At 46.2% G+C, this 26,161-nt stretch overlaps 1 protein-coding gene across 5 annotated transcripts in view; it reads right to left on the reverse strand.

Annotated features, from left to right (window-relative positions):
- Nucleotides 1-26,161, reverse strand: part of THSD4 (thrombospondin type 1 domain containing 4) — a 580,925-nt gene that overhangs the window by 27,562 nt on the left and 527,202 nt on the right. For all 5 annotated transcript variants that reach the window (XM_064570218.1, XM_064570219.1, XM_064570220.1 and 2 more), the window contains 7 exons: nt 25,237-25,412; nt 22,738-22,834; nt 18,066-18,341; nt 11,712-11,841; nt 10,582-10,786; nt 9,786-9,959; nt 1,151-1,324 (listed from right to left, as the gene is read on the reverse strand). In XM_064570218.1, the coding sequence (XP_064426288.1) occupies nt 1,151-1,324; nt 9,786-9,959; nt 10,582-10,786; nt 11,712-11,841; nt 18,066-18,341; nt 22,738-22,834; nt 25,237-25,412 (1,232 nt within the window). The remainder of the gene's footprint in view (nt 1-1,150; nt 1,325-9,785; nt 9,960-10,581; nt 10,787-11,711; nt 11,842-18,065; nt 18,342-22,737; nt 22,835-25,236; nt 25,413-26,161) is intronic.

Consider the following 26,161-nt stretch of genomic DNA (forward strand, 5'->3'; position numbering starts at 1 on the left):
TACTGAGTTATAATTGACAAATAAAATTGTAATATATTTAAAATATACAAATGATGATTTGACGTACATATGCATTATGAAAGGATTCTCACAACCAAGTTAATCAACACATCCATCACCTCACATAGTTACCTCTTTTGTGTGTGCGTGAGAATGTTTACGTTCTACTCTCAACAAATTTCAGTGATACAGTATTATCAATTGTGGTCACCATGTTATACATTAGATCTCAGAACGTATTCATCTTGTCACCGAAAATTTGTACCCGTTTACCAACCTCTCCCCATGTCCCCACCTGGCAACCACCATTCTGCTGTTTCCCTGAGTTTCATTTTTTTTTTCCCACATTCCACATGTAAGTGATACCATGTAGTATCTGTCTTTGGCTGTTTGGCCTATTTAACTTAGCATAATGTCCTTCAGGTCTACCCATGTTGTCACAAAGGGCAGGATTTCCTTCTATTTTATGGTTGAATATTCCTATATATATATATATATTATATATATATATAATATATATATATACACACACACACACACCACATTTTCCTTAGGTTATCAACAGACACTTAGGTTATTTCCAGACCTCTCCTATTGTGAATAATGCTGCTATGAACATGGGAGTGCAGGTATCTCTTTGAGATAGTGATTTGGCTTCCTTTGGATATATCCCTGCAAGTAGGACTGCTGGATCATATCTATTTGTGCTTCTGACACTCAGATACAGACAACACTGGCTTTATTAACAACAATAATAGCAGCAGCAGCTACGATTTATTGTGTATTTGTTGTATGTCAGGCACTAGGCTACATTCTTCATTTCTCCTAAAAATAACCTCACACAGTACGGTCATTAACAGCATGTTATAGAAGAAACCATGCTAGATCATATGCTCCCTGAGGGCAGGAATATTCGCGTTGCTCATTGACGTATTCCAAGGGCTGAGAAGAGCACATAACAGGTGCTCAAGAAACACTGTTGATTGAACGAAGCTCTGAGAGCATAAGCAGCTTCTCCAGGGCCACGGGCAGCACTGCTGGGATTCACACCCAGGATGCCTGGGATACACCGTGTCCTGTTTCCCGGTCCCTCGGCTACGCATGCTCTCTTACCAGGGACGGATGAACCCAGCCAGCTCTGGCCACTCACCTGACTCCAGCTCCCTGCAAACCACTCCACCTTGCCCGTGCAGGGCCCATTGTCACACGGGGTGGCCTCCGCGGGCCGGTTGTTCCCACAGCCCTCCAGCGGCAGGCTGCTGATGTGGTTGGTCATGCACACCACCGAGCGTGTCCGCACTCCAGCCCCACACTCTGCTGAGCACTGCAAGACAGGAGATGGGCACGTTAGAGGGCAGGCCCCCTGCAGGCTCTGAGGCCACTTTCTAATGACGTGAAGGACTGAACATCTCGTTTCCCTACCAACTCTTTCCCCTAGGAGTCTCTGACCACTTTTCACGCCCAGCCTACTCCATTATGGGGCATCAGTACGGCAAACCCCCATCTTAGCTTTCCTAGGACAGTCTTCATTCCAAATATCCTGTCCCAGTGCTGTGATTGATATGCTTACACTTGTCAGACAACCGGTTTTGACTTTTGCTTTTGAAAATAGATCCAGCAGCAGAAGAGTGAGAGCATGAACACTTGGGCATAGGTCTACTTGCTGGCAGCTGAGTCTGGGCTCTTCTGGGGAAGTGGGGAAGTGAAGTCTGTCACCTCTACCCTGCTGCCTGATAGTAAGGCAGGGGTCCCAGTCCTTGAAGGCCACAGCGGTGACAGCATTAGCAGACAGCTTCCTATAGACGGAGAGCTTGGCCTGGGAACCAGACACATCAGTGTTAATATCCCTACTAGCCTGCTGGCCTGGGGCAAGGAACCCAGCCCCTTCTACCTCTGGCATGCTCATCTGGATAGCACATTCCTGGCAGGATTACAGGTAATGAATAATGTGCTCTGCATACAGAAGGTGCTCAATAAATGGTATAGAAGCTTGAAAGAGTCAAGTTCTGTATCCCCACTCTAAGGTAAAGAAACTGAGGTAAGGTCTTCACTTAAAGCCATGGAACCACCAGTCATTTCTGTCCTACAAGCACACTCCTGAGGACACTCTGTCCTCATCTAGGGCCTACTGAACACATCCCCGAGTCACACCCAAAGCTTGAAGAGCATTTTCCATCTGTCTTGAAATGCTTTGGAATGCTGCCTTATTTTGCTTCTCATCCTATCTGTTCAGACCTTTCTGGACCTATTTGAGTGCTCCCCAGATACCTCATGCTCACCATGTAAAACAATGAAGCACCCCCCTCATCACCATCCCCATTGCTACTCTTGGTTTTCCAATTTGTGCTCAAATTTCTACCAGGATTCAAAAGTTGACCATTCTTTTGAGTCCTTGCTTCTGCCATCAAGCCAACCTTCAGATCTCACAGATTCTGGTTTCACCACATTTTTCCTGTCCTGTTTCTTTCTGCCCATGGTTCCCAGCATTGATGTTCTTCCCCTGAAATATGGTCACAGCTTGTTGCTCAGTATCACTACCTTTTCTAATTTGCTGAGCTTCCAGGTGCTGGGAGTGCCATGTTGAAAATCCCTCTGATGCCGTCCCAGTCCAACTGGACCTCCCCACCTGGCATTCAAGCTCTCCTATAAGATGACCTCAGTCAGCCTCTGTCTTCTAGGGTAACTTCCCATTATTCTCTCCCACACAGCTCATGCTGGACAGAGCCTGGGTCCTCCATTTCCTGATTGCATGAAGTGCTCACCGTGCCTTATCCATGTTGTTCCTTCTATCTGCTAGAGAGCTCTTCCCCTTCATCAGGACACATCGAAATCCATTAAGGCTCAGCTCAAAGGCCATCTCCTCTGTGAAAACTCCCTTGACTGCCCAAGTCAATATACTCTTTCCAGCCTCAGAAGTCTCAAGACACTGTGCATCCTACTATCCTCCTTTGTACTACAGTTACTTATGTCTTACTTTATTTTTTCCTTTATAGAAGTAGGCTCAGTGAAGTCAGGGACTATTGAATCATCTCTACTTCCTTCTCAGGTCAGCACCTTACCCGTGGGCAATGAATATCAGTTAAATAAATGAACACAGACTTGGGTACTTCCTTGCTCCTTTCTCTTCTGTTACCAGTACGTTCCAACTCTGAAAATGGCCGTTTAGAGGACAACCAAAGCCCATTCTAAGGGTTTCTGCTGGGTATTCCCTTAAACACAGAGTCACTGTTTTTTGTTTGTTTTTACCAACATTACTATTTTAAAAATATAAGCAAAAGCAATATAATTTAAATAAAAATCAAGAAAGGAAGAAAAAAAAAAAACAACCCTGGTTCCTTACCAAAATTTCCATTTTCATTTTTGTATATTGCTATCTAGTCTTATAAAATCACAGCCTGGATGAATAAGCAAACATTTACATGACCACTGCTGGGTTGGGCCTGACTCCTCAGCGAGAAAACTCTCTGAAGCAAAGAGCCTGAAGAGGATTGGAACATGCCACCCCAAAATATGCTGCTTTGACATATTTTGAACTGAAGGTGATTGAGAAACATCAGATCCAGGAAGGGCTCTCTGCCCTCCCACTCCCTGCCTAAAAACAGATCATAAATTTTCACGTAGTATCAGGAAGAAGAGAACATTTTGTTAGGTGCTGATGCCAAGATGAGTCTAAACAAACAAACAAACTTTACCAAAATAACCCTTATCTTCCATTAGTCTCCCCCATATATTTCTCAGCCACTTTCCTACCTTTTATTGCCCCTAAAAGCCCCAGCCCCTTTCCTTTGTCTAGTTACTTCTTCAAAATTTATCACTCTTTGTTAAAATGGCATAGAAGTGTTCAAGCCTAACTGCTTCTTTGGGATTTTCATTTCTTTCCTATGAGGAAAGAATAATGTAATGAGCTCAAGGGGGAGAGATTAAAGAAAATGTGATTGAAGTGCACAAACACTTAAGGATCCAGAATACATCCTATTCCTGTGCCATGTAGAAAATGAACATCAAATAAAATGTGTCGGCTTTTCTCCTTTTAATCTGGCTTTTGTCAGTTTAGTTTGCAGGCTTCTAATACAGAATTTAAGAGGATGGAGGAAAAGTTTTTTTCCTCCCCTACAGGCTCACAAACACTTTGCATGACTTACACTCTATTTGCATTGTTATTAGGAATTTGAGCCAATGAGTCAGTCCTTTTTACAACAACAACAACAACAACAACAACAAAATCCTTTGTTACAATAATTGGAATCTTCTAGGCTAAAGGGTTTTTTGTTTCAGCTGTATATTATCTGGTCTCTTTCCTAGTTTTAAACACTTGAGATATTTAAATCCTCCTGAAGAATACAAGGCAAATTAAGTTATCTTCTTATCTCAAACCCTAAGAATATTTCTTTCCATGTAGTTTCCATTTGACTAACTTAATTTCTGCTTTCCAAACCAAATAATGTCTTCACATCTGGGAAAATTTCCCCATATCCCCATGTGCTTCATATAAAAGAAGAATGTTAAGGACCAAGCCAAGAGCTCAATGAGAGAACACTATAGGGATGAACCCTACAGAGGGACTTCTCTCTATTACACCGGCTCTGGCTCGGGAAGCCTCTCGGCAGGAATGAGGGGAACGATGGGCCCCTACCAGCCAGCAGGGACTACCCTTAAAAACCAGGCACTGAAACACCCATTCACTATCCCTGAAGGATGTGCCTGAAAGAAGGACCAAATCCACTTGGTAATCAGAAAAGGACCTGACTCCCAGCTGAACTCCTGGGCTGACAAAACACAGAAACACATGAAATTTCTAGGCAACCGTGTGGTGAGGATTGTCCTCTTGCTCCAGCAACAGCTGAATGCTAACTTTGGCCCAATCAGCCCTTGAGGGACTGACTACAAGGCTCTAATGGCTATTCCTGAATTTCAGGTTCATGTATCATCTTCCATAATTAGTAACAAAAAACTCAAGGTCTTACTTCTTCTCTTGGAAAACATCCTTAGATATTAGGTGTTACAAAATTGAGGCTGGTGGACTTTCTAAAAGTTTTTTTCTTCTTTTTCTGTTGTGACTAAATATTGCACATGTGTTTAAACCTGTCATTGATTTATAGAACTAAAAAGTCTATGATGCATATGTCTGATAAGACCCGCCCTCAGTTAAAGGTAGCTGAAAGGACGTGTTTATGATGAGTCATTGAGTCAGAAAAACTACATACCCCTGGAAGTTTAAGAGAAGATCTAGGTTTGAGTTTACAAGTTCAATTCAATTAGGTAGAGATTAATTAATTTAATTTAATTAATTTATTTTTTAAAGATTTTTATTTATTTGATAGAGACAGTGAGAGAGGGAACACAAGCAGGGGGAGTGGGAGAGGTAGAAGCAGGCTTCCCGTGAAGCAGGGAGCCCAATGGGGGGCTTGATCCCAGGACCCTGGGACCATGACCTGAGCCGAAGCCAGACGCTTAACGACTGAGCCACCCAGGTACACCGAATTAATTTTATTTTAAATTGGGAAATAGGATGTATTCTGGATCCTTAAGTGTTTGTGCACTTCAATCACATTTTCTTTAATCTCTCCCCCTTGAGCTCATTACATGGAGGCCGTATCTCATTCATGCCTGGCATTGTTAGGTGCTCGATACATGTTTATTGCAGTTGCAAAAAAAAAAAAAAAAAGGCAAAGCTCAGCCTAAAGCTTTACAGGGTTGATTTTTATACAAAGCCACTACTCGCGTGTGAAAGACTGTCCAGCAGCTGGTCATTCCTGGGGCTAAGTGGTGACTCCAAGGCCCGCCCCACGATCTCATCATCTAGGTCATGGTTTCAAATATGTTACCCCCTCATGCTCATTCAGCAATGTTGCCAATGAGGAAACTGAGGGTCAGAGAACAGCTTGCTTGAGGTGTAATAAGAAAGGTGTGCAGACAGAACGGGGGTGGGCCCTGCTGGACTCAGCCTCAGGGCCCAAGTCTGAGGGAAAAGTGCTACCAAAGCCTCCTTCCCACTCATCTACTCCAGGCATGAACATTCTAGAATAATGTTATGTTCTGGGGGCTGAAAAAGCAAAATTACCTACTTATTTATATCAGAACACTAACCTGACATGGCTTAAAACATCTTTCCAAAAAAGAACAAAGAAGTTCTCTAAACAGAAGAATACGGTGCTCATCTTTCTTCTATTTAGAATTTTAAGACAAAGGTTAGATCCAGCAAGTACTTATGTTAAAATGCAAAGCAAATTTACATTAAAGGGAAATTTACAAGTGTTTGTTGGAGGGGGAATAAAGAATAAGGGTGGATTCAGTTAGAGTTGGCAAACAATAGCTTAGTCTAATTAAAATTCATGCTTTACAGGTTTTAAATGCCATTAACGTGTTTATAATGAATACATATGTGAAAAAAGGTTACTAAATTATACATATGTAGTATTATGATCTGTATCCTTCAAATATGTGTGAGTACAAAAAAGCTATGTATGTTAAGTATGTATGAGTAGAAAAAAGCTTGACAATAGAGCTTAAAAATCTTAAAATATTATCTGCTAGTAAAGAGATTATAGGTATGCTTTTCTGATTTTTTTATAATACTATATGTTACTTTATGACCAGAAAAGGTGAACATTATTTTTTTATCCATTAACTACATTAGTTCTTTAATTGGAAGTGAAAAATTCTTTGAGAGAAAATGTTTGCAAACACACATTCAAAAAGTAGAAAATGGCATTTTTACTATTTTGTTAAGTAGAGATAAGTTATTAAGTGTGTAGTCATATAAGAACTATGATTAAATCTTTTAAATATTTCAGATGCATTATAAACTCAGCTGTCTTGCATTGTCTTATCTTTGCATATAGCCTTTTATTAATTACACTGTGTTATATAAATAAATGTTCTTTATAGTTTAGAATAATGATTGATGAAGATGAGGAAGCATTTACTGAGAAAATAATTTCAGCTGTTTTAACCTTTACATGAGCATTTTAAAACTTTGATTTCCTCTAGTGAATGTGAACCTCAAGAAAAATTTCCAAACTTCAGTCTACTTGGACATGCGAGTCATTGAACATTCATGGAAGAAATTATTACCTTAAGCTCTGCATATTCTTTATGAGATTTCATATAAATATTAAGGACTAAAAGGGTTTAAGTGCTCTAGACTTCAAACGATCTTGTTCCTTTTGTTTCATGACTTAAACTGGTATTGTAAGTTCTCTGTTTGCATCACAAACTTTTATATTATAGGACACAGACATTTTAGCTTAAGGTCTTATGTATATTTGACAAAAATAATTTTCATCCAAAATTATTTTAAAAAGAGTCTTCCCAAGAGGAAAATAAAAGCCTGGCATCATTCTTTTTATTCATTTGTTTGCACACCAACTTCACTGAGTTTACCGCGAACACAAATGAATTTTGGGATGGCTAGAAATCCAGAAACACAAAAGAATTAGTTGAAGGAACTAGGAATTTTTAGGAGAAGAGGTGGAAGAGGTCTCCAAATATCTTTAGGGCTGCGGTGTAAGGAGGAACACTCATGTTTTACAGGACAGGAGTGGGAGTTAGCAAGACACATTTTGGTCCAATGCCAAAGAAACCCTCTGGGCAACTGCCTGGACCCGCCACGAATTTCTGGGAAGGAGTTAGGCTGAGTCAGGGATGCTGCAGAGAGCTCCTCATGCTGGCAGGGAGGCTGAGCACAGTGGCTTCTGGGGGGCCTCCCAGGGCTGCTTGGGCACTGCCAGGAGCTGAGGTGTGAGCTGGGAGGCTTGGATGGAGGGAGAGGGGATGTGCAGACAGAACGGGGGTGGGCCCTGCTGGACTCAGCCTCAGGGCCCAAGTCTGAGTCCATGGACACCTTTCGATGGGCACCTACTCTCCATTTGTTTCCTTTGGGTCAATGCCTTCCTGAGGACTAATTCGGTGCCCATGACAGCCCACTCTGGGACAGAGGAACAGTTAGCTGCTTGTCCTAAGAGTTCAGTGTTTGCACACGGGCTCTCTATCTGGGGGCCATCTTGGGGCTAAAGGGGAGTGGCCGTAAGCCACGAGGTGTCAGGAATCCACAGCAGGTCAATCACTCGATGAGAATCTCCAGGATGATCTCTGCATGCGAGGTGAAAGCTGCGTTGGCGGGTCTGTTCCTCAACCCCCACCAAGGTGCAGTGTTACTGTGATGACGGGGACAAAATTAAGGGGCATCTTAGCACCGGATGGAGTGGAAGCCCCTATGAATGCTTGCAGGGTGATGCTCAGAATACTGGACAATGCTCACCAGCCGGAGGGATGCTGGCCCAGGAATCCACCCATGTGGCGGGATGGCGACTCATGAAGGTTTCCTCCTCTGAACTTGAAATGTCGCCCTGTTGTTGTTCACATGATTCCACAGGGAGACGAGGCTCCCGTGCTCAGTGTTTCCTAAGGCTCTAGGAACTTGCCTGGTCCCCTCTTACCCTTGGCCCAGCAGCCTCAGTGCCCCCTGGGAGCCCATTAGGAAGGCAGATTCCCAGGCCCACCTCCCCGCGTGGACTCAGCCCCGGCACCATGCGGGGATTCCCAGGTGACCTGTAGGCACACTGCAGTTTGGCAGCACGGTGAGGAATTCTGATAAGGGAAACGGTGGCCACCTGGCCTAGCCAAGAGGAAGGCACTAAGGACAGAGACAGCCAGTCCTGGCTCCATCCCAGTTCAACTTGCAAGGGCTCTAGACGGTCCAGAAACCCAGAAACCGTTGGGGTGGCGGCCAGCCCACTGCCCTGGGAGGAATCTCCTGATGGCCTCTCCCACTGCCAGCCCGTCAGTCAGGGGCTTCCACAAGAAAAGGAAGGCAAAGCTCACTCTCTCCTTCCCTCTCTCTCTTCCCCTCCCCAAGGTACACTCTGTAATTTTGCTTAGTGCTTTTCCCCAAACCCTTTTTTTTTATTGTAGTAAAATACACATAACATAAATTTACCATTTTAATCATTTTCAGTGTACATTTCAGTGGTATTAATTACATCTACACTGTTGTGTAACCATCACCAGACCCAACTCCAGAATCCCTATAAATCCTACTTTTGTCATTTTTTTTTTAGGGAGAGCACACACATGCATGCATGTGAGCGAGGAGGGGGAGGGGCAGAGGAGGAGGGAAGAGAGAGAATCTTAAGCAGTCTCCACGCCCAGTGGAGCCCTGCATGGGGCTCGATCTCACGACCCTGAGATCATGACCTGAGCTGAAATCAAGAGTCGGATGCTTAACCGATCAAGCCACCCAGGCGCCCCTAGTTTTGTCTTTGATACAGGAACTCTATCTCTTGCTGGTTTCCCTTGCACATAGGTAACTGGCGGGCCGACGGTTAACTGTACGTGCCTCAGACTTCATCTTTACATCTGACACCAGGGACCCCAAGGGAGGCCAGGCTACTGGGGAGGGGAACAGTCTGTGAACTGTGCTGAGTTAGTGAGAAGGAGGGAAGGGGCCTGCCGTCTGCTGAGTGCTTTTATATGCCAGGCACTGACATACCATATGAGAGCTGCAATGTAATTCTTCCCCTGCTTCAGTATTTCATGATTTAATGTTCATGTGCAGTGCAAAGGAGAACTAATGCTCTCACACCCACTGCCCACCCTTGCAGCCCCTTGGTCTTTGTATGAGGATAGAAAGCCTTTTCCCCAAAGTCAGAAGTTACCCTTGGGATTCTCAGCTGGTGATTCATCTTCGTGGTGTTGGGGTGCCTGTCACGTACAGCTCCTGCCCACTGGCCCGGCAGCCCTCGGTCCCGGCTGTAGGAAACCCACTCTGCCTGCCCTCAGCTCACCCTTTCACTCCACTCGGTGAGGAACCAGCTCTTGGCACAGGGCCCCATGTCGCAGTTCTCAATGTCGTTCGGCCGGAGCTTCATGTTGCATTCTTCATCGTCGACCACGTCCCCGATGTTGCTCACACACTTCACGTCTCGGGTCCTCTGTCCCACCCCGCAGGGCACTGAGCACTAAAACAGCAGGAATAAGTCAGTGGGATGGGCAGCGTTACCTTCGGGGGCCTCTCCAGCCCGGGTGCCCTCATCCTTGTCACCTGCCACCCGAGCGGACGACTGTGGTGAGACCCACTGGGGGGGCTCTGGGTTCCCAGCCCTGACAACCTCACCACCTTTTCTCTAAGACCTTCTTGGATGTCCTGCCCACTTTGTGGCTCTGGGCCTCCGTTCTGTCCTCTGTGAAACGGGGGTGCGAGACTGGAAGGAGCTGACTTCTCATGACACACGAGAGAGAGCACCTGTACGCGCGTGACTGCCACGGGCTCACCCTGCAAGTGGGCTGTGGGCCGCTGCTGCACCCCACCCTTAACCCTCGGGCGCTATCGGTTTGCAGAACAGTCCTTCCAGAACACCCCGCAGCCCCGGCCCCGCCCCAGGAAGCGTTCTCTTTAGGAGGCCTCAGGGCTGTGCGGAGTCAGCGCTGGCGGCGGTGGGCGGGGTCGCTGGCGGCGGTGGGCGGGGTCGCTGGCGGCGGTGGGCGGGGTCGCTGGCGGCGGTGGGGCGGGGCACGGCAGGGCGTCTGGGCGGGGGGGGGGGGGGGGGAGCTCTAGTGCAGCGGCCTGCCCCGCCCGCGTACCGAGGTCCAGTCTGTGCGGATCTGCCACTCGCTGCAGATCTTGAGCTGGCAGGTGCTGGTGGTCTCGGGCTTCTCCAGGTGCCGGCAGCGGAAGGGCTGCACCGTCAGGCTGCGGTTGGCGTACACCTGGCGGCACAGGACCTGACGGTGCTGCATGCCCAGGCCGCACGTTTTGCTGCACTCGGACCACTCTCCGATGTCCCAGCTAGCTCAGGAACGAGAGGGCGCGAGAGGGACAGATCGCCTTCAGCCAGGGGAAGAGAGCACGCCCCGAGAGCCGGCTCGCACGCAACCATCACGGGGGGTTACGGGTGGGCCTCACCCAAGAGCACAGCTCAACGCCTGCCCGAGGGCCGTCGCACTCCGGGAAGCAACGGAACTCTGTCGACAAGCTCCTTACCAGTGATGACAGCCCAGTTTTAGAAAATTAAAGAAAACCGAGCAGGTGCAAAGGATTTTTATCTAAAAAACGCCCCAAACTCCAAACGTTAGTTTTATCATCACCCCGTAGAACGTTAACCCACGTTGGATCTTAGAAATCTCCAGCATTCTTTATTGCTCATGAGCTACTTACTCATCAGTTTCACGGTCCTCCCCGTCATCCTGCTTTGTCACTTAGTTAAATAAGACATCAGCACACGCTCAATACGTAGGAGGATGTGTCTATTACTTTGAAAATTATGATGGGACCCTTTTGGGGGGCTCTTTCTCCCTGTTCTTCTGGAAGTGTCCTCTGCATCATTCAGTAACCAGCCCAAGACCTCTCCTGAGACACTCCTCCCGACTACTCCTTGCCCACGTACTCGTGACTCTCCTCAGTCTCTCTGTTCACGGCTCACCTACAACACTGACCACGCTGGACTGTAATTCCCAGCTTCCCTCTTTGCTTTCCTCACCAGGCTAACACGTAATTGCTCCAAATTACCAAAGGCCTGTGCTCACTGCTAAAGGCTACAAGCTTCCACGTTCATCCCCAGAGACAGGTGTGCTTGCCGAACAGACTGCAGTTTATGCACAGACTGAGTCTCGTGTCTCTAAATCAGATGTAGACAGATTATGCCCGCTAATAAGGTCCTATGCACCCAGAAGTGACCCGATAACAGGCGACCTCCACAGAGAGGCCATCTTACAAGGCTGGGCAAGGGAAGAGGTTGCAGGGCTCCTCCTCGGGGGTGGGCTTCATACTGGAGTCGCAGTAGCTCTCGGGCACCTCTTCATGGGTGTTTCGGTGCACACAGCGAAAAATAGGGAACTGCGATCCTGCAAGGACAAGGAGAACTTCTCAAGGACAGCCCCACACACTTGAATGTTGGGCTCTGGGTGCAGGTGCACAGAGATCTGGGTACTGATGAAGAGAGGCCGCAGGAACAGAGAAATGCACACACACACAAACACTCCTCCTTCATTCATGCGTTTACACACACCTCCCACACAGGGGCTGTGACAGGCACTGTGGACACTGGGGGTGCAAACCGCGGACACGGTTGGAAAGTGCTAAAGGCAGATACAAACAATTTTTATAACAGTTCAAGATATCACGAGGCAGGAGAGTGATTTATAAAATGAGCACAAGTAATAACTGCTTGGAAGTTTTCTGGAGTCATCACAAAGAAAGGGTCCTAGAGGGTCCAGCTGGATCCTACGGAAGGGTGGGGTTTGGGTAGCTGTGGGCATGTGTGTCTTGGAGGGAGGGGGCTGTCCAGGCGGCTGAACAGGAACAAAAGTGCCCGACACACTGGCCTGCATGTGCCTGGAATGTGTGAGAGGCAGGCTGAAGCAGAGAAGTAAGAAGATTCAGGACCGGCTAGAAGAGCAGCGAGCTTCGCCCTACTCTCTAAAGCATTTTACCCATTCCCCTAATAAAGTACTGATCCAATGGTATTTTTAGTTATTTGAGTAGATGTCTGCTTCCCATGAGACAGAGAGCTTCTCAGGACAGAACTAATTCTTGTTCATCCCTGTAATCCCAGTACCTAACAGCATAACAGCCGCTCAATAAACATGCTGAATGGATATTTATCAGAGGTCTCATATTTGTTTTTATTACTTTGTTAAAAAAAATCATACTGACTGCCTCAGGGTTGTTGTTGTTGTTTTGTTTTAAATACGCAGCCAAGTTTCACTGGCTTAATATGGATAAATGTATTTTGGAGAAAAAGTCAGAATCCGTTAAACGGAATCTCTAGCTTTGAAAAAAAAAAAAAGCCGACAATTCTGCAGCCTCTCTCTGCTACCCCCTGGTGGCAGCTCGGGAGTATTGCTAAGGGATGTGTACAAAGTGAGAAAGGTAACCAGGAACAGGCCATGCAATTGTTTGAAAAATAAGATGTTTCTTCACAAATAAATGTCTGTCCCCCTGTGCCGATCCCCAGTCTAGGCCACTACCCAATTCCTGCCGGGCAGAACATGATCACTCATCCTACAGTTCCATCTTACCTCTGTTGCTAACTGGCCAGGCATTTGGATTTTCTGAACTTCCAACTTACTACAATTTAATTGTAACTGGAGGGATAACTCTTCACAGAAACGTTTCCCTATTTCATCAGCCATGAAGAGCGTGTCAGTGCTTGTTGACGCTGATCTTGTGTGACCCCCAAGCCAGAGGGTGGTTCTTGTAAGAAACCTTGACAGATTGGAAGACAGTTCTGAATCTGAAATGATCATTTGTTTAAAAACCACTCTGGCAGTAAAAATTCATAATGTAGCTATAACTTTAAGACCATTATTTAAAAACAATGTTCCAGGGGCGCCTGGGTGGCTCAGTTGGTTAAGCATCTGCCTTTGGCTCAGGGTCCTGGGATCGAACCTCGCTTCTGGCTCCCTGCTTGGTGGGAAGCCCGCTTCTCCCTCTCCCACACCCCCTGCTTGTGTTCCCTCTCTTGCTGTCTCTCTCTCTCTGTCAAATAAATAAATAAGATCTTAAAAAAAATAAAAATAATGTTCCAGTGAAGTATAATTATTAGCGGAGTAAAAAGCGGTACTGACTATAAAACTAATAAGAAGCAAAAACTTTTGTGGAATGAAATTTTGTCCAGTGACATATCTGCTTCCATGAAGGAGAGATTTTTTAAATTAAATTCCACATATATTAAGCACATTGTGCTCACTTACAAAGATGAATAAGATTCCGTTCACGCCTTTCGGGATACCCATGTGGGACCCAGATATTAAGGGATTAAGTAAAAATCTTATTATTTATCCCTTCAGACCATGTGGGTGTAACTTTTCTGCTGGCAAGTCTGCGGACTGGAAAGCAAAAGTTACTACTCCAACCACATGGCACTCAAATGAGGGGACAATTTAATATCTTTAGCTAAAAGGATACAGGCTACCATAGGAATGCTCCGTGCCTTGGAGGGATGGGTCCTGCCCAGGGCTGTTTGTATGTGGCCATGGACCTTCCTCACCCTCTTAGTGCCTTTACACTACACTTAGCCATGGTCCAGCTCCAGTGTTCAGCCAAGGACGTAAATCCAGAGGCTCACTCTCTGATGGTGAGAACCATAATTCTTGACTCCAATTACCACAACAGTTTCTTTTTTGGGGTCAGTTTTGATTTCTGCAGAGAATGGGATGGTGAGGTCCGGGGCTGGCTGGGCTTCAGGCAGCAGGAAGAATCTGGGATCATTTTAGTTGGGTTTTATGTTGTGTGTGTTGATGAGAACAGAGGTATATTATCCTGGAGGAGGGAACCGTACTGCAGGTAATCCACAGATATTAAAGGAGGCAAGTCAGTGAGTTCTGGGGACGGTGTAGAGAGGCTGGTGCGGCATTGGGGAGAGAGGGACAAAATACGGAGCAAGAAAAAAATGAAATCATCTGAGGTTTGGAACTCCAGGAATCAACTGAGCCAAGCCAAAAGTTTGACCAGACAGAAGTCTGGGCAACGGCCGGGTGGAGTATGAGCCACTCTGGGCTGTTGGTGGCAGGACCCCTCTCTGTGACAGTGATACAGTGAGGGGTGGTTTCCCTTGAGAGGCATGGAGACATGTGGTCTGTTGAGCTCCACCAGAAAGGACTGGAGAAGATTTGTGTGGGGACGAATGGTGAGGTCACAGGGAGCATGGATGTGGTTTGCATCTATAAGAGCAAGATGGTAACAGAAGGGCGTGGTCCTGGTACATTTGTCACTGCTGCTGAGCTAAACATGGATGCATCCACATGGCCTCATGTGCCCTGCAATCCAGCCAGCGCTGCTGGGAACAAACCTTACAGGGAGCAAAGGAGGGGCATCCAGGGGCTGCTGCCATTTGTCCAGTGGAAGAGCAAGGGGCTAGGAGTACGAGAGGAGGGAGGGCTGGGGGAAAAAACAGCTCTGCTCTTGTTTTATTTCCAAGGAACCTCTTCTGTAGCTCTTGGACTGGAGAAACCATGCTGTTTCTCAAGGTAAAAAAGAGGATGCACATGTCCTCACAAGCATCCAAGTGGCAGATGCTGTGTGTGTGTGTGTCCACAAGCAAAGCAGAAAGACTATATTAAGAACGTTAAATAAAATCATATGGAAATCCAGAGAAAAAGATTCTTCAGTTGCGAGTACATAAATCCACATTCTTTAAGCTACGATAGAACACAGTAAGGCAGTAACAGCCTTGCCTATCCAGGATGCAATGATGTAAAAACTACCCTTACACCTTTTCTAATAGCTGGATATGCCCCAATTCAAGAAACACTTGAGGAGCGTCTCCTTGTGTGCTGGCTACCATCCCAGGAGCAGGTGATGAAAAGAGTCCATGCGCGGAGACAGCTAGGCCAAGCAGAGCTGGGACAAGAATGTGTCCTGAGTTGTGGTGGGGTCCCATAGGATAAGTGCCCACCTGTGCCTTGCAGAACCAGGAAGGGCTTTACAGAGGAGGTGCATCTGAGCTAGATCGGGGAGTCTAAGTGGTTTGCTGGCTCCATACCAGAGGATATAGTCTAAGGGATGCAGGTGTTTTAGCTCAGTGTGGATCACACAGACTGTGGTTGGCTGGGGGAAAGATAACCAGAAGTTTTGGAAATGGGGTCCCTCCATCATGCCTTGAATGATCCGTTGAATGGACACCTGGGTATGTGGCATTAATTCGGTGAATGCAGGGCTGTGTGAGCAGCATGAAGGGTGAGCGGGCAAAGGCACATGCTTTCGTCCTTATTCTACTAAAGTCCATGAGGCGATGCCCGAAGTCCTCTGGACACGGCGACATCTCATGCTACTCGAAAGACTAGGCCAGGTGATCTTTATGGACAGGAAAGGGAAGAGAATCTTCCACACATCTGCCATCCTTGATATAAAACCACAAGATGGCAATTTTTCTTCTTTTTATGACTTTCCCTGTGTGTACCTAGCACAAATGTGTCTGGTTCCTCTGGTGGGCATTGCACCACTAACTCCATGGTGGAAACTTCAGTAATCACACATTTGGACCCCGGGTTCCTATGTCAACTGCATTTCATCCTGCTCACCTCTACAGTTCCAGGGTTGGATTCTGACTGAAATGATTTTGGCCTTCCTGTGTAATTAGCTTTCTGCCTCTGTTCAGACACATTCTATGGGCGCATCATTTTCCTTCCGAAAGCTTAAAAAAGAGGTTAGGGCAATGAATCTTCAGTCCACATTCTTTGCACACGTATTAAGCAAAAGCCCACTAATTTCTGCAGTGTCAGCTCCAGAAATCAGTAATCCAGTTATCAGTCATCACAGAACTGGCTGGGGGTCCAGGCAGGAGATGCTCCAGCCCCCACAAAGAACCAAGTACCTCAGTTCGGTTCTCAAAAGCCACCAAGCTGATGCTCTTGGGAAAAAGATAAAGGCTTTACAGGCAGTTGTGAAAATTTCCCGGGTGCAAATTATGTCAGACTTCCTGAATTTTCTACCCTTGGGTACATGTCTCTTGAAGAAAAGAAAAGAAAAAAAAAAAAAAATCCCCAAACCACTTTTCTTAGTGTATCAGTTTCCAAGCAACAGGAACTTCTTGGGATAAAGCCTTCCCATTTCCGTGGCCACCTCGCCTCCAAGGACAGCGGTTTTAGCGTCACAAATAGGACTTCCTTACAAACAGGAGGCCATTTACCATGCAGACAGTACCCTTGCCTCATGGTTCCTTGTGGTCTCAGACAGATCCTTGCACTGAAGAGCTAGGCCACCTTGAAACTGAGAAACAGCCTCAATTTCCAACCCAGGTGCCAGACATTCAATAAGGGGCTTCTGGACACATTCCACGCCTACCTTAACTTTGGAGTTTTCAAGGAAAACTAACCCCAGATCCAGCCCACGGTTCAGACTGATACTAATATTGACCCCTCTGCCCACAGCCTCCTTTGCTTTGAGCCCATCAAAACTCGCTTTCTTTAAATGTCACCTGAACTCCATCTGCCCTTCTCCCAAATCCTGTAACTCTTTTCTTTGTTTGGAGAGACACCATTTGTTCCTTCTGGTGTCTCTGGCGTGTGGTCTCCCTTCCTGCAAGGAGTCCATGGAGCTGGTGTGGCTGGGCTGCAGGCTTGCCCCCGGGGTCGTAGCGGATGGGGTTAGGATAATGGGACAATACACAGCGAAGATTTTACGGAGAGAACCGTGGGGAGCTGTGAGTGTTGGTGAGCGTAAGAGCCGGCTCACACCTCAAGCCCCGTGAATGTGCTTTTTTTTCTGGAATCTTAGATTTGAGAATGAGTTTTACTTGGTATTTGTGTACGTACACCTCAACTTCTCGATCTTAAACTCGGTGAACACATTCTGTGGTTATTCATGAGCTTGTCATGCAGGAGAGGGTTAACTCAGCAGGCCTGGGGTGCTCAAACCTTGCACACTCCAAAGAAAGTCCTGTCTTCAGGACTGGCCTTTGGAGCAGGGCTGGAGACAACCTTTGAGCCCGTGGGATATTCTGCTGATCGGAGTGTTTTTCCACACTGTATCAGTTTGACAAGATAGTTTATGCCAACATGCGATTTGGCTGAATGCCTGTATTTGTGGGCCTGTGGTCTTGGCCACGTTCTATCTATCAGTCTGACTTCTGGGTGCTAAAGCCTGAGTAGCTAATGTAAATCATGTGGGGGCTCCATGCCTATGTGATTGAGTCACAGTAAGCCCCCTGGACACCAAACCTCAATTATCTAGTTGGCAATAGTTGGTCTTGCTGTCACCCATCACTGCTGGGAGAATTCAGTGCATCCGGGTGCAACTCTCTTGGGATGGGACACTTGGAAGCTGGCCCCCGGTTTCTCCTGGACTTTGCCCCAAGTGCGTTTTCCCCTGATGATACCCACCTGTATCCTTTCACCGTAATAAGTTGTGACCACAAGCATAGCAACTCTTCTGAGTCTTGTGTGTCCTTCCTTTGGCTCATCAAGCTTGAGGGTGGTCTTGGGGACCCTCCACCCAATGTCATACCAATGAACCATCTCACAGTCAGACTCAAGGAGGGGAAGCTGCGCCATGTCCCTTGAGCCCAGCCACCCAATCCTTGCCCAGGGGGTCTGCAGAGACCCTCCTTGCCCGCACTCGAGCTCACCTTTCCCACAACTTGTGGAGCATTCTGTGGTCCCCAGCTGCTTCCAGTTGTGGTCCCGGCTTCGCCGCGGGGGCTGCGGGGCTGCCGGCACCACGTTGTCTGGTCGATGGGAAGAAAATCCATCCGGATGCCTGACTGGGAAGGTCTGTGCCGATTCCGAGGTGAATACTTCGGGGGCCCCACCGTGCACATCTTCCTTCTCCTCGGCCTCTTCTTTCTCTTCTCCCTCCTCCTGGCTCCTCCCATCTGTTCCCAGCTGGCCATTGAAGGGCTCCCCTAGGAGAGGCAGGTGCACACACACAGAAGTAAGACTGGTCTGGACCCGGAGTCCTCCCGAGGACATCCCTTGGACATTAGAAATTACATAGCATGAGGTCATTTCCAATCCATAGCACATGTATTTTAAACACGCAGATACCAGTTTCCCTAATATTCAAAACATTGTTAAAAATGAGTAAGAAAAAGATGAATGTCTCAGTAGAGGAAAAGCAGGCAAGGGCCAGGAAGAGGCGAGTCACATAAAAGGAAATACTTTAAACAGCCCAAAGTCACACAAAAAGGCCCAACTTCACTCATAATGAAACAACTACATGTGAAAACAAAAACAACCACCACAACTTTATTAGCCTCACAATAAAGCGGAGGAACTTTGGAGACCCCTAAATCCCTAAACCCCTCATTGAAGATACAGGAAAACAGGGGAGGAGGAGCCTGCTGATAGACACAAAGTTTTGGAGGGCAATTTGGCCATATCTACCCAAGTTTGTTTTATTTATTTATTTATTGAATTTTTATTTTATTCAAATTCAATTAATTAATATATAGTGTATTATTAGTTTCAGAGGTAGAGGTCAGTGATTCATCAGGTGCATAGAACACCCGGTGCTCATTACATCACGTGCCCTCCTTAATACCCGTCACCCAGTTACCCCATCCCCTCCACCCTCCTCCCCTCCAGCAACCCTCTACCCAAGTTTTAAATGCACATACCCCTTGACCTAGGGATTCAGTTTCTAGGACATTTATCGTACAAATATTCCCATTCTTTTACACAAAGCTGTATGTACAAGCATGGCTCCTAAAGCGTGTTTTGAAATAGCCAAATAGTAGAGTGAACTTAAATGTCCACCAGGGTACCGGTTAAAATACGTCATGCTACAACCACGAACGGATGCTATGTTATTTTTTTTCTTTTAAAGAATGAAGCAAAATGTATGTTGTGACACAGAGATATGACTGATGCATTGTTTGATGAAAGAAAAAAGCACAGCAGGATTCATTTTGTATATGCATCCACACAGGTGTGGCAGGACCCCTTACGAGAGATTAAATTTGTGTTCTGCCCTTGTGTCTGTCCCACGTCTCCCAGGCCAAGTGGCCAAGCCCTTAGGTTTTCTGGACTCGGATTTTTGCAGGGAAGTAAAAGCTGCTGGACGTCAACAGCTCTTCTTTCTCACAGTGAAAGCCTGAGTTCTCAGTAAGGATAACAAGGCCCAGATACTGGGGCCAGCCAATGGGAAGAGAAGGAGGAGGAAAGAGGAGGGAAAAGTGGAGAGCCTTTTGAGAGAGGGAGAGATGTTTTCAGGGCAAGGAGAGGCCGAAGTCAGAAGGCCAGAGTTTCTTGAGCACCATAGACCTTACCTGTACCAGACAGGGATCTTTACTCATACTGGCGGGGTGTGTGGAGAGCCTCCGTATTTACTGAGATAGAGTTTTCTATAAGTGTCAAGGAAATCTGAAGTTGAGGCAAGACCTAAGTTAGACTTCTGGAAAAGACTGGCATGCGATGTTCCCTGTACACTGCAGACAAAGGTTCAAATTGCTTATAAGCATGTTTCTACATGCACAGGAAAGGGCTGGGTGGAATCCCTTCAAATCATGAAGAGATATTCCCTCTTGGAATGGGATTGGGGGATGAGGTTGGGACATATTGTTGTTGTTGTTGTTGTTTTAAGTAGACTTTATTCTTTTTTAGAGCAGTTTTAGGTTCACAGCTCAATTAAGTGGCAAGTACAGAGTTTCCATACCTCCTCTGGCCCCACATAATGCACTTACCGCCCTCATCAACATCCCGCACCAGAGTGGTACATCTCTTACCATCTGTGAACCTGCATCAACACATCATTATCACCCAAAGCCCATAGTTTTCATTAGGGTTCATTTTGGTGGTGTACATTCTATGGATCTTGACAAAAGTAGAATACCATGTATCCATCATTACACTATCATCGAGAATAGTTTCACTCCCCTAAAAATCCTCTCTGTCTGCCTATTCACCCCTCACTCTCCCTTAACCCCTGGCAACCACTGATCTGTTTACTGTCTCCAAAGTTGTGCCATTTCCACAATATCATATAGTTGGAATCATACAGTATGGAGACTTTTCAGATGGGCTTCTTTCACTTAATAATGCACATTTAAGTTTCCTCCATGTTTTTCCATGGCTAGGTAGCTCATTTCTTTTTGTGCTGAGTAATAGTCCACTAGCTGAATGTACCTCAGTTTATCCATCCATTCACTGAACGAAGGACATCTTGGTTGCTTCCAAGTCTGGGCAATTATGGAGCACTTGCATCTTTATATATTTTTATTTTGATTGAATATTGTTCAAGCATATACTAGTTTGATACAAAACAAGGAGGCAAATTCCAGAGTTACTGTAGAATCCAGTTAAAATTTAGGACTTTCCCCACCCTGTACCACTTACAACACTTCATGGCTTAAAATATTAAATACAATTTAAATCAACAGAATCAAGACTAGGCATACTGATGTAAGTGAGACTAAAATATTACCAGACAAAAACATTTAAAAATCTTTTGTACATCTTGCATGCACTGGGCACTACACTGGGATGGACACCTCATATTCAATCTCCTCCACTGCCTGACCCCTTCAAGAAAAACTTTCGAGTGTAGGGTTTTTCTCTTCACTATTTTGTAGATTGGAAACGTGCTCAGAGAAGTTTCTGACTTGCCTGAAGGTGCACAGCAAGAAAGAGGCAGAGCTGGACTCGAGTTCATTGAGGGTAAAGCCTGAGTTCATGGAGGGTAAAGCCTACTACAGAATGTCCCTCCTCACTAACTTTTTACAACTGACTCCTTCTGGGCCCGCCCTGTCCCAGGTAGCCAGTTCCATACTACCCATTAGCTGAGACCCATCAGGCTTGTTATCAATCATCATCACCCTGTAGGATTTCAAATAGTCTGTCCAATTGTCCTTATCCATCAGCATCAGATTTCAGGAACCTCAATATTCTGCCATCTGAGCTTCGTTTCTCAGACTGTGGATCGTTCCTGCAAATGGCTCGAACATTGTGTCGGGCTGAGTGTGCTGACTTGCAGTTTAGACAATATGCGCAGCCCACGTGCCCGGTACACACCCTGCTGTCTCCAAGGAGCCAGGTTGTTCTTCCCTGACCTGTGACAGTCAGATAACTCGGTTATCCATTTGGCGGGCCAGGCCTCACATCTGTGCCCTCACTTCCTGGGACAGGTGTCAGAGCAGGTAACCCTAAGCGATATAACAGACAGCAGACTAAGGTCACTGTGGGACCGGGGCAATAAGTCCATCTCTTTGAGCTTCCATTTCCTACTTTTTAAAATGAGGCCAAAAACAGCCCCTTGCTCTGAGCACTGTCGTGATAATTTGATGAGTTCATCTATGTGAAGGGCTCAGCAATGTCTGGCACACAGCAAGGACTCCGTGCACGTGAGTGATATTATCATTGATATTTATGTAGGCCTTCCTGTTCAAAAGATGGAAAAAACAGTCTCCATTTGGGTGGTGGGTTCCATTATCATTTGGTAAAGAAATATCTGCAGAGCCGGAGGGCTGCCTGCTGTATCTATCAGCAGAGCCCATAGGAAAGAGGTAGATAATTAGGTGTGAACTCATTATTCTTTTCTTTCAAGTCAGGAGAAGCAAAAGGGGACCAAGAGAAAAGGCATGAGGTGGACAGAATAATGGCCCTCTGAAGGTGTCTGCCTCCTAATCCCTGGAACTGTAAGTATGGTACCTTGTATGGCAAGAGGGACTTTGCAGATGTGATGAAGTTAAAGATTTGGGGATGGAGAATGGTCCTGGATTGTCTGGCTGGGCCCAGAGATGTGATGATGGAAGAAGGGGGTCGGAGTCCGAGATCTGAAAGTGCTACTCAGTTAGCACTGAAGATGCAAAAAGAGGCCAGGAAGAAAGGAGTGCAGGAGGCCTCTTGAAGTGAAAAGGGCAGGGCGACAGAACCTTTTAGAGCCTCCAAGGGGAGCGTGGCCTGCCGACACCTTGATTCCAGCCCAGCAAAACCCATTTTGGACTTCCGGAACTCCTGAACTGTAGGATAGCAAATGTGTGTTGTTTTAAGCCACCATGTTTGAGGTAATTTGTTATATGGCAGGCAGCTCTAGGAAACTAGTATCAGGTATCTCAAAATGTTGAACTGGAAAGACAGACTCAGGATGTTCACCTCATTTCTGAATCAAGTGAATGAGACCCTCTTATCAGCAAAGGCTCAGACAAGTGGTGAAGCATCCTCTGATGTCAAGGGCGTGTCCGTGGGTTTTCTCTCTGTTGACTGAGAGACACAAGGGAGATGCACAAGAAGAGACAGAGGGCTTTAAGAAGAAACGATGGGCGGGGGGGAGGGGCTGCTTGGCAGGAGAACAAGAGATTTTACCTGGTCTCCTGTGAGGAGGCACCTGTGGGCTGATGGCGTTGGTCCCCATGATGACGTACTCATAGTGGACTCCTGGGTTGGGCTGCTGGTGTATCATCTGACAACACAGACATCAACGTCACTGCACCGGGACACACTCACATCCCTTTCCTGCTGGCCCAAGGTCCCCTGGTATACATGGCACTATCCATAAATGAGTGGGTTGATTCAGATCTGATCGTATTAGTGAGCCTGTGACAGATTAAAGGAAAGCTCTTCCCAGATGGGTTTTTTGCTTTTGAAGAATGAAGGACTTAGAAGAAAACTGGTCTGAAAGTCAAGATTTTATACATTCCAAATAGGAAGAGGGGAGCAATGGTAGTAGAACCTTTCTGTTGGCTCTCAACCATCTCACACCACGGTTTAGATTGTGCTCGGTTCTCTCAAAATGGCCAAGCCATGTGTATGTGCCAGGGGAACTCATTTGAACACTAGGGGGCGAGATAGAGTCACGCCAAGAAGAGCCAACCCTCTTGGGCAGAGCCAGGCTGTGATCCTGTATGTTCCTTCAAAGAACCCTTCCTGGCCATGAGGCTGGCTCAGGAAAGGTCTGCCCCACCCTCTCCCTCGTCCACTTTCCGGGTCTCATCCCCTCTCATCCATGGAAAGCTCCAGAACCACAAAGACATGGGGTCAGGACAACCGGTGTCAGGGAAGTAAGTGTCCCTGGTTCCTATTCTCTCAGGAACCAATGACAAAAGCAGGATATCAAGCAGGAAACTGCAGAAGGCCATGGAAGTCAAGAATTAAACATCCTCTGGGACAGAAAGCACAACATAAATCAGCACGGCTTTGCAGAATAAATCCCTCCCTACTGGCTTCGGAACACACAGTCCTTTGTGCCCATGGCCTTGCTGGTGAGAAGGAGCAGAAGGGGAGTCTGCAGTGTGAATATGAACCAGGCAAGAAGGAGACACTGTCCCGTTCTGATATTTCTGCCTCTACTGCTTTCTAAAGGGGTTCTCCTGTTGACCAGCTGTATAACCTAGAACAAGTCCCATGGTCTCACAGTTTTTGATTTCCTCATCTGGAGGAGGAGCTTAGAATCACAGCTGTCTCTTAGATCCTTTAAAAGCACAAGCGTCTCCCAGTCACCCCTGCACAGTGGGTCCTGCTGGTTCATGAGAGTGTCTGTTCTGTCCACCATCATCCCTTTACCAGCTCTCTCCAGGGGAAATGGGGCCTCCATTCTACAAACCACCCGAGGGAAGGCAGACATGAGAACCACTGAGCTCCTGACACCCAGGAACCATGGTGGTGAATACAGAACCCCAAGGGATGAAGGGGTGTGGCCCTGGCTCCACTGTTTACCCCCAATTCCCTCATTTCTCTTTTCACATATTCTGACTGTGGGTCTGAGGCCGGAAACCCCCCTCGCCTCTCTTATGCCTTTTCTGCATGAGCATTCTGCCAGTGCAAACCTTGTCTCGTTTATGAAGTTATTGTTGGCCACCACATCCTAGACCACCCACAGTGGGCCCTTAAAGACCGGGGTTTTTTACCCCTGATGCCATTTGAAATTTACCTGAAGTCCAACAACCAACTGGACAGTCTTAAAAAAAATATTCAAAATTAACTATAACAAGGCTTCTTTTATAGTTTCTAGTCTATGAGCCACCAGGCCCAACAGGAATGAACATGTAATTATATAATTGGAGAACTAATATTTATAAAATTCTAACACAGCAAACTAGCATGTAGATTTGCATGGCTTTGGAGATGGTAAGAGAAGGCAGATCCGTGGGTGAGGTCGTCTTTGTCAAAACCTGATTTCGAGCTTTTATTTCTTGTCACTTTTTTTTTTTTTTTAAATTTCCTGATCTTTTTAAGAAGACTGGATCTTAGTGCTTTCTTTAAAAAATAAGGACCATTTTAAACTCTGGGGCGACTTCATAATTTAGTTTCTTGTAAAATAAATCCCACATTTTGTCTTCTGCCAGGCAAGGAACCTGTAGTAAACCTCTATATTGTTACTCAGAGCTTTATTGTATCATCTGGAGTACTCTGGAGCTCTTGTTTCTTCATTCGCTTTAATAGAATTTGAAGAGGGCTGGGAACTTGAGCGGTCGTGTCTTGCTTTAGGGCATTTGCTTTCTTTTGCCATAAAAAGAAAACATGCCAAATTAGCATTAGGAGAAAAGTGCCTGGAGGGGAGCCAATGCTCATGAAATAAAGGATATGTTTTGCCTCTGATTTGGTTCAACAAGTGAAAATGGTTATAGGGGGTCAATAAACTCTGAGGGTAATAAGCATCTGGTAAAGTTTAAGGTTTCTGTGAGCTAGGTACATTCAGAAATGAGTGGCAAAAATGAATGCCAAGCACCTCGGCATCTCCAAAGGCTCAGCTCGAATGGTTTTATTGAGCACAGGCAACAATTTGTTGCTTATTTGTGCTAAGTGTGGTCCTTGGAAGAAACATAAGATGCAAAATCCCAACAGTCCAGAAACATCCAAACTCACATAGACATCCAAGATCTCATTCGTGGGGCCTTCAGCCAAAAAGGATTCTCCAGCGGTGCTCGAAATCTCATTTGGACGCTTGTAGGTGAACATGGTCCCTCCGCCCTCGTATTTTCCAGGCCGGTCAATTGCCCAGTTCCCGTTGATGATGGAGCGGCCAGAACGACTTCGCAAAGCTGTCAAGAACAACAAAAAGAACAATAAGACAATTCCTTGAGTAAGCCCACGGGGTGCACAAGAAAGTGAACTGGCTTATTCTAAATTCATCAAAGTGTTTCCTGAGGATCCACTATGAAGATCTACTATGGAGAAGATCCACTATGTGCCAGGCACTGAGCTCAGCCCTGAGGGGGTGAGGCATCTAGGGCTCGACCACTTTCTTCAACCAGCTCAATCCCTTCCACCACTTGGACTTAGTAGAGAAAGGAGGAGTGGGAGTGGTTAGGAGAGAAGGGGAAGAGGGGAAGGAGAAAGAAGAAGAAGAGGAAAGGAGAGAAAGGGGAACTGTGTCATATCCCATTATCTAGGTGAGAGGTTGCACATGGGCAGCCTGGGAGCTGATTTTGGCCCACAGATAAGCTTAGTTTGGCCTTCATGGTGTTTTGTTTTGTTTTTAAATAATTAAACCCAAACCCAATTTGGGTTCTCTAGCTTCTAGCTTGTCATGTAAAACAAGAAGACATGTTAGCATTGGCTCGACATCCCCTCACCGCAGCAACCAGCTGGAGCTGAGGAGGACCGCCCCGTTAGATGGGGTCTGTGTGCTCTGGTTTGCCCCAACCCCACCGCTCCTTAGGACTCCCCGACACTGAGGCTAAGTTTCAGTTTATTGCCCATTCATTTATGACTATGGATTATTTATTCCATCTATGATCATGCTGGCATTGTTATTTGTCTCACAGAATAGAAATTTTCTTATAATTCT

This window comes from Mirounga angustirostris, unplaced genomic scaffold (assembly GCF_029215605.1).
Source record: "Mirounga angustirostris isolate CCGP_5_RB_7025 unplaced genomic scaffold, mMirAng1.0.hap1 SCAF_9, whole genome shotgun sequence".
Lineage (NCBI taxonomy): Eukaryota > Metazoa > Chordata > Mammalia > Carnivora > Phocidae > Mirounga > Mirounga angustirostris.